Below are 9,997 nucleotides of genomic sequence, written 5' to 3'. Positions count from 1 at the left end.
GCCCGATGAAAAGGCCAACCCTGCCCTCTGTGAAGAACTGCCCAAGAACGAGGTGGCCAAGGCATTTATTTAGAAGGGTGAAAAGAAATATGTAACCAAGATAACAGGAGCATTCCTCAAGGTGGTGTGGACACCCAACGGCTCTGGGGAAACAATGGTGGGACACGCCCACTTAGATGTGTCTGCTGCTGCACTGGCCAAGGAAGGGAGAGGAGTGTTTTAAGACTCCCCCCTCGCCCCAGCACCGATCCTCCCAGCCTCAGACTGCGTCCTCCGACTGGTGGCGGGGCGGCAGCATCTCCCCAAGGCACCTTGACCGCTTGCTAGGATTGAACACAGGCGGCAGAAGGCGGGGCCCTGCCGTTGGGCGATGGGCCCTGAAGCAAGGCAGGCCGTTCTGAGGAAGGCAAGGGGAGCTGCGTTGCTCAGCACCCCCCATCTACTGGCTGGGCCAGCTGCTGCTTCTGCAACCGCAGCTGATCCCTTCCCTCTCATGCGGTGACTTCTAGTCTGCTCACACCATTTCCTCAACTCCTGCAATTGCACAAGCGGGGGGGGGGGGCTGCCATAAGCACATGGTGCCCCAGACAGCCTCTGGGCTGGTATCTTTTTTGGAGAAAGACACCAAAAACTCTGCCCAGGGGAGCAGAAACTGCAGGGGCAGCTTCATAGTGGGAGGAGGTTGGAAAGGGGGCGGAATGGGCAACCAAATGTTCTAGGGGCCAGAGCTCCTCTCCTCTAAGGAAAAGTGACCACAGCTGGGGCTGTTCGCTTAGAGAAGGCAAGGCGGGGGCGGGAGAGGAATGAGGTGTGCAAAATGATGCCTGGAGTGGCAAAAGTGGATCCCAGTGCCCAAGGGGCTCATCCTGTTGGGACTGGTGCACGATCCAGGACAGACCTAAGGAAGGACCTCTCCCCACAGCGCAGGGGGGAACTACGGAATTCATTTCCACGAGACGGAGTGATGGCCACCAGCTTGGATGGCTTTAAAGGGGGATTGGGCAGACGAACAGAGGAGAGGGCCACCCATGGCTTCCAGTTGCCCCTGAATGCCAGTTGCTAGGGAACACGTGGGAGGGGGCTATGGGGCTCCTGTCCTGCTGGTGCGCTTCCCACTGGGGAATCTGGGTGGCCCCTCTGAGAAGAGAATCCTGCTGGGTCAGAGAGGCTCCTGTGGGTCTGGGCCCACTTCAGGGTGGCTCTCCTGTTCTTTGGCTGCCGGGGGGAACGGGCAGGGCAGTACACTTCGGGAAGGCAGCACTGCGCAGCCCAAGACCCAATCCAGCTCCCCGGCGAGGAAGAGGCCAGGAGCTGGTTAAAGGCCAGCAGCAGAACCAGACAGGGCCAGGATTGAAACATCTTGGCTGCCACATTTGCAGCGTGGGCCTGACCTCAAGAGCATCCCAAGCGGGGGAGCATTCCAGCAAGCAGGAAGAGGGCCCCATGGGGAGGGCAGCCACAGCAGGGCGCGTGCCACCCGGGCCCATGGGGACCTGCTCCACTCCTGGCCATAGTGGGAGCAGCTGGGCTCGCCCAGGCAAGCAGGGGCCTCTGGTGGCCATTCTGGCTGAGGGCAGGCCTGGCCTATGGAGCTGGGCGGTGGAGTCTCCAGAGCCCAAGGGGCTGGCTGGGCTAAGGTTACGCCTGCCTAGGTGCACGGGCCTGCCGCTGTCAGGGTTTCAAGGAGTGGGTGGCCATCGGGCATTTTGTGACTACCCTTGCTCACTTGCCCAGAATTTGGAAAGGTTTTTGACCAAAGCATGGAGAGGGGCTGAAAAGGCCATTCCGGGGCTGCTGGGGAGCGGAGGGGCCGCCAGTGGGTGCTGGGAAACAAGGGGAGGGCTCTGGCTCCAACACCTGGCCCGCTCCAAGCAAAGGCACAGGGGCTGCTGGGGGAGAGGAGGCCGCTGTTAGTCACCCGCCACAGCAGCAGGATCATGGCCCGCCAGGCAGGCAGGGAGGCCCTGGCTGGGGAAGGGAGGCGGGAGGAGGCTGCCCTGCGGGCCTCGCTCCTCGCAGAGCCAAAGACGCGCGGGCCCTCAGCCTGCTTGGGCACAGAGTGCTGCCTTCATTGCGGAGAGCGCGCCTGTGCTCAAGAACAGCCTTCTTTGGTCTGGCCTGGGCTGACCTTCGCCCGCCCAGGCGGCCCTCCAAGCCGCCCCAATTAAGAGGGCCATTGCCAGAGGACGCCGCTTGCCCCCCCTCCCCCCGGCCTTGGTTACCCTCTGACGGAGCACAGCCCAACCCCAGGCTTTCACCTCTATCCACCCCCACCCTTGTCCTTTTTGTCCTGCTCCTTCCAGCCTGTGCTAGTAATATAATGCAGCAGCTTTGATTTGGATTCCTGCATTGAGCAGAGGGTTGGACTCGATGGTCTTACAGACTCCTTCCAACCCCGCTATTCTAGGATTCCTGGATTCTATGACAGCCAGAGAAACAAACTGCCACCATTTCAGAGTTGTGGACAAAATGGAGGATTTATTGAAACCGCAGCAGCAGGCAGCCTGCGCACCTCCCAGGGTGCTCCAGATGCAAGAATAGACAGTTGTGAGACCATGGCTGTCTGTCTGCACGAACCCTCCACCATCATCCGAGGAAGCACCAATGAAGACCCAAAGGAAACACCGCCTCTTAAATCAATCACAACCCAAAAAGCAGCAGAAGCAGCTCCAGGACCAGAGGGGCGGCACAGTGACTGGAGAACTGGCCACAGGGAGGGTGCGGCCGTGGGGGCCTGGACCGCGCAGCAGCCGTGTGGGAGCCTCATCCCTCTGCTTCCCAGAGAGGCCCCCGATGTCCCAAGCCCTCCAGGCAAAGACAAGCAGAGCCGAGGGTGTCCCGGGTCCCTCCCCAGGAGCCTCTGAACGGGCTCTCCACAGATTTGTTCCTGGGAGCTCGTGAGGCTGCAGCAGCAAACCTGTCTGGGGGGGGGGGGGGCAGGCACACTGGGTCACAACCTCCACGCCAGTCCATCGCTGCCAAAGGGGAACCTGTCCCTCTCTCCCCACCCCACCCCGGAAGGGGCTTCTCCTGGGAGGAGCCACGCCAGCCTCCCTCCCTCCCCGTCCCTCTGATTGGGGATGAGCTTCAAAGACTTGCTGTGCCAGTCAGGAGCCCTGTCCTGGCTTGCTGCCAACCCTGGGGCAGGGATCCCAGCGGGCACCCCCCAGGGAAATGGGTGCAGGCCCTGAATGGGGGCAGGAGAGCACTGGGGAGGCAGCCTGTGCACAAAAGACCCCTCTCACACACTGCGGCACGGCACTTCCAGCTCCCACCCAGGCGGTCTTCTTGGGCTAGGGAGCAAGGGCCGCCTCCGCCTGGGGCGCAGGGCCTAGATCCTCCGGGGCTGGCTGGCCTCTGCCGCGCCCTGCCGGAGCTCACCGGAGGCTGCGGTATCTCATCCGGAGGAAGCGGCCCCGGACGCTCTGCTCGGTGTCCTGGGCCAAGGAGCTGAGCCAGATCACGCGACTGCTGGCCACGTCCTCCTTCAGCTTCCGCTTCGACAGCACCACGTGTCCGGGAGCACCTCCGGCCCGGGCCCCCGTCAGCAGCACGTAACAGGCGTGGCGGCTCCGCTCAAACAGCACCCCTGCAACCCAAGAGGGAGGGGGTGACGCCGCAGCTCCCCGCGTGGCTGGGGGGGCAAGGCGGAGCGGGGGCACTCACCCTCAAAGGCCACAACGGGCTCCGTGCTACTGCTCATCTCCAAGAGGACGCTGGGGAGGGAGGGGTGGAACAGGTACAGGTGCTGCCGCCGCTGTGCCCCTTCCTCAGGCCCCTAGAGGCAAGCAAGGGCAGAGCTGTGGCCCAGCAAGGAAGGAAGAGCCCGGGCCGGGCAGAGCACACCCAGCGGACTCTGCACAGCGCCTCCCCCGGTGGGGGAAGTGGCGCGGGCGCGGTCTCCATGGCTCCCGAGAGCAGGACCAGAAGCGGCAGGGAAGCTGCTTCTGGCTGAACGTTCAGAGGAGGGGCTCCCCAGCAGCGAGAGCGGAGCCTCCCCTTCTGCGGAGGCTGGAGGGGCACCTGTCAGGGGCGCTGTCGCTGCCCCCTGCGGTGCAGAGTCTGCGGGGAGCAGGGGGTTGGACTAGATGTTCTCCGAGGACTCTTCCGGCACTAGGACTGATCCTATGACTCCCACAGAAAAGGTGCCATTGGGCCACCGTTCCTTGAGAGAATGGCAGGTGTCCCCAGAGCCACTCCACCCCGGGCCAAGCAACACAGCCAGCAGCAGGGCCCCTCTCCTGCAGCCTCCACCAGGGATACAGCAGCTTTTCCGGGGTGAGCCAATCCCCAAGGGAAACCCACCGAGGAATGGTGTGGGAACACCTGGCCCCCCACACACACACACACTAACGGCCACTCTGTAGCTTCGGATTCAGTCCCTGCCCCCCTTCCCAAACCAGCTAGCAATACAAGGGCAAGCCTTGCATTCACCTGCTAACACTGCGTGGGGCCCTCCTGGAATGCAGCCTGGGGCACAGCTACAGCCACCGAGAGCACGGCAAAGCCAGGCAGGCTCCCTCCCCCGCCCCCCTTGGCCTGCAGACCCTTCCCCACTCACGGTTGCATTCGTGTCCCCCTGGTACACGCCCCAGAAGAGGAAGATGGACCGGTGATCAGCAGTGGCCAGGGTGGCAGGCCTGGGAGCCCCCACTCCCGAGAGCAGCTCCACCTCCCACTCGATGCCTCCAGAGGCGCCCTCCACAATTGTGACCTGCAGAGAGCACGCCTGCCTGAGCTGTGGCTGGCTCACCTTCATCCCAAGGGGCTGACTGCCATCCCACCCGGCAGAAGCCAGGCAAGCGCTGCAACAGCTGGAATGCCAGTCCTGCCTTTCTGCTTTGTCTCTCCCCTTTTCTTCTCAGAGGAAGCAGCGAGCAGCTGCAGCCACATTTCAAAGGTCGGTGCACTCCCCGGGCCTCCTCCCTCAGAATGAAGTTCCCTGACTGACAGCGCTCACTCATGGCCCCCTTTGACAAGGGCGGAACAAAGACGCATCCACCAGCAGCTCCGTGAGGCCAAGGGGTGGAGCTCTGGAAAGGAGGCCCATGGGCAGGAGGGCATCTCTGCATACGCCCAGTTTTGCTTGCAGGCCTTTGTCCTTTAAGAGCAAAGGTGGCAGGAGAGCGGTAAAAATGAGCCACCAGCCAATTTGTTCTAGTGCCCTTGTACGCAGCGCTTAAGATGTAAAGGCGAGTGCCTCATTGGGAACACTCTGATGCCCAAAAGACTGTGTGATGAAGAACCTGTTTTTCCACACACACAGTGGCTTCGCTGATGTAGCAGCTAGGATCAACCCTTGAATATCAAAGGATCTCGCATTAAGCTATGCAATCATTTGTCCTGGTTCCTGGTGTGAAAACTGATGCCGTGACCTGAGCAAAGATGACATGAACAAAGCAGCGGAAGGAACCCGACAGACTTGCACCTCTTCCCAGTGTGCCCTGGGAACTCCGCACAAGGCCTCCAGCATGAGAAGCCAGGCCTGCAGGACCAGCAGATGCATCCCAGCAGGCACCCCACCCCGTGAGCCTGGCTCAAGAGCAGGATGCCGGCGCTCCCAAAGGCACAGGGCCTGTCCGGCCTGCACAAGCTCCCCCACAAACCTTCTTCCTCTTGGGCGACACTCTGCTCTCAACGACAGCATCAACCGCATCAGTGCTGTAGGCCCCAAGTACCGGCTCACTGCAAGAGGACCCGAGAAGGCGGCCAGACGCCTCAGAGCCATGCCAAAGCACAACGGCCCCGGCAGGCGCTGGGGATGGGCAGCCCAGCCTGGCCAGCCCCCCAGAAGCGGCTCCCTGGGCTCCTCCTCCCATCACACATGGCTGCGGAGGAAGGGGAAGGAAAGAGCAGGGCGAAGGGCTGCTGGCCTCCCCGCCGGCCTCTGCCCTTCTCCCTCAGACCCACGCTGCAGCTCAGCACGTGCAGAGGACAAGGAGGGTGCGCAGAATGAGCCCGCGGGGTGGATGACAGACACCTGGCACTGGCCCCCAGGCGCAGGCATGATGGGCACTTGCCCAAGACGCCGCAGCTCCAGGAGCGGGAACTGCCACCCCAGCAGCCCAGGACCACCGTTACCTCAGGACATGCGGGATGTCGGCGACCCACACAGAGCCCAGGTGCTGCCCGTCCACCAGCTCCAGCATGGCCGATCTTGCAACCAAGAGGTCAGTCCCTGATTTCACAGGCATCTTTGTTAGGTACTGGATTTCTCCAGAGCTACATGAGGAGGAGAAACAGGGAACAACCATGATTTCTAGCCCTGCCGGGCCCTGCAGGAGGCACCCACGATAATGGAGGTGGCACAGCTCACTGTTGGGAACTTGGTTTTGCAGACCCGGTTTCAAATCCACCCCGAAAGCTCACCAGTGTGGGCATGAAAAAGGAGGACTCGTGTCTTTTCTTTTTAAAGACTATAGTCCATGCAGAGGGGACATGCAGCTGCTGCTGCAGCCTCCTCCTAAAGGCTCAGAATAGAGAAGATCTGCAGGACCTTCCGATGCTGTGCCTGGCTCCCATGAGCCCATCGGGGCTCCCTCCCTGATGTAGCTCCCATCAACCCAGCCAGCTTGTACAGTGGTCAGGGATTATGGGAGCTGGAGTCCAACGACATCCCCCTACCCTGCGGCAAAGGGAAGTCCTGCCTCCCCAACATTTCCAGATTCTTTGGAAGTGTAACAAACAGCTCCCGCTCCACGTCCAGGTCGTCCAGGACGGGGGGGGGGGGGGCGCTCAAGGCCTAATTTCAAAGCTCTCTGCACTCTATCAGAGCACTGGCAAGAGTGATCTGGGCGAGGAGAGGGGCGGCCCCGGCTGCTTTTGACTCTGGGCCTGCTCACGGCTGGCCTTCAGGCCACCCACCCCTGTGCCGCGGCTCCAATGGATCACTCGCAAGGGGCCTGGCCTGCAACGGAGAAAGGGCCCCCTGCCCCTGCAGTGGGGATGACAGGCCTGGACCGCCAAACACATTTTGACAAAGCCCCTCACCCAAAGCTCATGCATCAGTTTAGCTGTCACAGGATAAGGGGACGGTCCTCTGATGCATCAGGACTGGGTGAAGAATAGGCAGAAGCAGAGGTGCGCATCCACAAGCAATTCTCTCATGGGAGGGAGGGAGGATTCCCACAGAGCTGACCTGGGACCACCAGGGCTATTTAACTGATTAAAACCACCCAGAGCGAAATGGTGAGCAGGGAGGTGGCCAAGTTTCTGGATGACAAATTACTCAGAATGATGAAAACGGAAAGGATCTCTCCAAATTGGCTGCAGGGGCAACAAGGTGGCAAGAGAGATTCTGTATAAGTGCAAAGCGATGCACCCGGGAGCAGAAAATCCTAACCCTACACGCACTGAGTCTAAACTGGTGGTGACTGAATTGCTCCATGAGAACAGCAATGCAGGGTGTGTGGCAGTAAAAGACAAACCCATTCGAAAAATGGGCCAAAATAGCAGTGCCCTTATAGAAAGCTATGATGGAATATGGGGTACAGTCCATCTCAGAAATGAGATAATAAAATGGAGAGGAGGACCATGTAAGCCACCTTGGGTTCCTTGTCAGAGGGAAAAGGCAGGATATAAACATAATAAGAAATAAATAAAACTAAAATGTAAAAAAAAAAGCACCCAGAACGATCTGATGAAGGGGCTGCAATGACAGTCCTATGAGGAAGAAAGTGTATTTTTAGATTAGAAAAATGATGATTAAGGGATCACATAACAGAGGTTTATTACACTGGGCCTGGTGTGGAGAAAGTGTGGAGAGAGAGATATTTCTCCTTATGATACTAAACCTCAAGATCAGTCAATGAAATTGACTGGCAGTAGATTCAGAAGAGACAAGAGCAAGTCCTTCACGTCAGATACATAGAATTCACTGCCACAAGATGTGAGGAGAGCAGCAAAGTCAACAGCTTCAGAAGGCGAGGAGGCAAAGTCACGGAGGATGACTGGTATCTATGGATGAAGGTGAGCAGTGATGCAGCCACCGCTCGCTTGCTGGTAGGGATGTACGAAAGTCACTTACCTTTTCGAAGGGTGACATTCGCAGTGGGAGGGAGGCGCTCCGGCCCTTCCCCCCGAAATTCTCTCCGGCCGGCTCCGCTCCGCGGAGATTCCGCAGAGCTGCCGGCTGGGGCCGCCCGCAGCTGGACATTTGGCCGCTGGGCAGCCTGCAGGGACGCAAATGGCGGCGGCCGTAGCCGCTGCCATTTGCGTTCCTGTATTTTGATGTGATAGGCTACGTAAATATTTACACAGCCTATCACAGCAAAACAAAAACAAAAAACAGCGGATGCAAATGGTGTTGGCTACGGCGGCCGCCATGTGCGTTCCCTTTTTTTTTTTTGCCTTTTTAGCCTAAGTAAATATTTACATAGGCTATTACGGCAAAAAAAAAAAGGGAATGCAAAAGGTGGCTGCCGCAGCTGCCGCCATTTGCATTTCCTTAGTTAAGCCGTGATAGGCTACGTAAATACTTACGTAGCCTAGCACAGCTTCCGCAGGGACGCAAATGGCGGCGTCCCTGCGTTAGCCGTGATAGCCTACGTAAGTATTTACGTAGCCTATCACAGCATAGCTATATGTCAGATGCGGCTGCCATTCGCAAGTCAGCGTGGACGGCAGCAGGTAGGTGCTCTGTTCCGGGCCCATTTCGCGGGGCGGAGGGGGTGCTTTGTTCCGCCACGGATTTCGGGGGGCTGAATGCACTGGCATTCGGCCTCACCGAGATCCGTGGCGGAATTCTCTGACATCCCTACTTGCTGGAGACCCCAGGCTCAAGGGTCTTGTGCACCCTCCAGGTAGCCATGCATATTCCTCCAGCCATGCAGCACACAAGCGACACTCCTCCCCTTCGCCTCCCACCCCGTTCCATGGCTGGTGCCTGCTTTGACACTCCTGAGTGTGAGAGCAAACACACGAAGAAATACGCCTCAGCATGTGCAGTTTCACATTTCAAACTCCAATCGGAGCACCAAAATGGGGTTTGCTTCTGTTGCTCTGATGCTAAATGCATTTACTTGGGAATACACACTATTTTGTTATAGGAAAGGATAAGGCAACTTTTAAAGCAAAAATAATAAAACGAGCATCAGTAACAATGTAAATATCTGAACCTCCACCCCCCGACTATAAACCATTTTAAAAAATAAAAGGCAAGGGTGTGGTGGCGAGCAGCATCACCAGGTCACGACACTGGGCCCACTGGCCACCTGCTGCTCACTGGGGCACCCGCTGGGCTTCAGGGCCCCAGACGTCAGCGCCAGTCTGGCTATGTGGAACCCCCAGGCTCAGAGCCAGGTGCTGGCAACATGGCTCTGACTTCCCGCCCCACGTGTCGGCCTCTGGAAAGCGCCGGGTGGCTATGGTTGGAAATGGGGGGCTGGCTGGCTCCAGCCTCTCCTGACAGAGCACGGTCAGGAGCGCAAAGCGCCTCCCGTGCTGGGGCCTGTGCAAATCCTCCATACCTGAGCAAGGAGACTTGGTGGGTGAGCCTGTCCATGGCCAGCTCCCAGCGCAGATCCCTCTTCAGGCCGGGAAGTCGGTGCTCTGACGCGCCGAGGGCCATGCGGTAGAACTCCTCCAGGGAGTAGCCATACAGGGCCTTGGCTGAGCCAAGAGAAAGGTGGCTGGGTGAGCCAGGTTGCAGCACCCAGGAGCCAGACCCCCCCGCTACCCACCCCAAGAGGCCAGTCAGCTCCCCCCCCCCCCCCCGCAGTGAGGCATTTGGGCTGACATGCTGCTGCCCATTTCTGGAAGCCAGAGAACACACCAGTGCAGAAGAGCACGTAGTGGGCGCCGCTGGGAGTGACTTGCAGGAGGTGGCTGACCCTTCCTGGCAGATGCAAGCTCCCGCTGGAGCCAATCTGGGTGCCGTGCCTCCCCGAATAGAAGAAGCTCTGGATCTGCAGAGAACACAGAGAGCAGCACTGCACCCCCTGAGATGCCCCGAGGGAGCAGCACTGATGCTGCAACGTGCGAGGCCAGTCCCTGTGGC

At 59.3% G+C, this 9,997-nt stretch overlaps 1 protein-coding gene across 1 annotated transcript in view; it reads right to left on the bottom strand.

The window, feature by feature from the left end:
• Positions 1 to 2,458: 2,458 nt before the first annotated feature.
• FAM234A (family with sequence similarity 234 member A) overlaps positions 2,459 to 9,997 on the bottom strand; it is an 11,828-nt gene continuing 4,289 nt past the window's right edge. Inside the window, exons 6-12 of the mRNA XM_084817911.1 lie at positions 9,773 to 9,905; positions 9,468 to 9,609; positions 6,082 to 6,222; positions 5,607 to 5,685; positions 4,562 to 4,714; positions 3,667 to 3,778; positions 2,459 to 3,589 (exon numbers count right to left, since the gene is read on the bottom strand). Of these exons, the coding sequence (XP_084674037.1) occupies positions 3,378 to 3,589; positions 3,667 to 3,778; positions 4,562 to 4,714; positions 5,607 to 5,685; positions 6,082 to 6,222; positions 9,468 to 9,609; positions 9,773 to 9,905 (972 nt within the window). The 3' untranslated portion in view covers positions 2,459 to 3,377. The remainder of the gene's footprint in view (positions 3,590 to 3,666; positions 3,779 to 4,561; positions 4,715 to 5,606; positions 5,686 to 6,081; positions 6,223 to 9,467; positions 9,610 to 9,772; positions 9,906 to 9,997) is intronic.

This window comes from Heloderma suspectum, chromosome 12, assembly GCF_057233095.1.
Source record: "Heloderma suspectum isolate Gila_16-S chromosome 12, 16-S_ref, whole genome shotgun sequence".
In the NCBI taxonomy this organism is placed as follows: domain Eukaryota; kingdom Metazoa; phylum Chordata; class Lepidosauria; order Squamata; family Helodermatidae; genus Heloderma; species Heloderma suspectum.
Note: the sequence above shows the minus strand (reverse complement) of the source record. Positions and strands in the feature narration are given on the sequence as shown.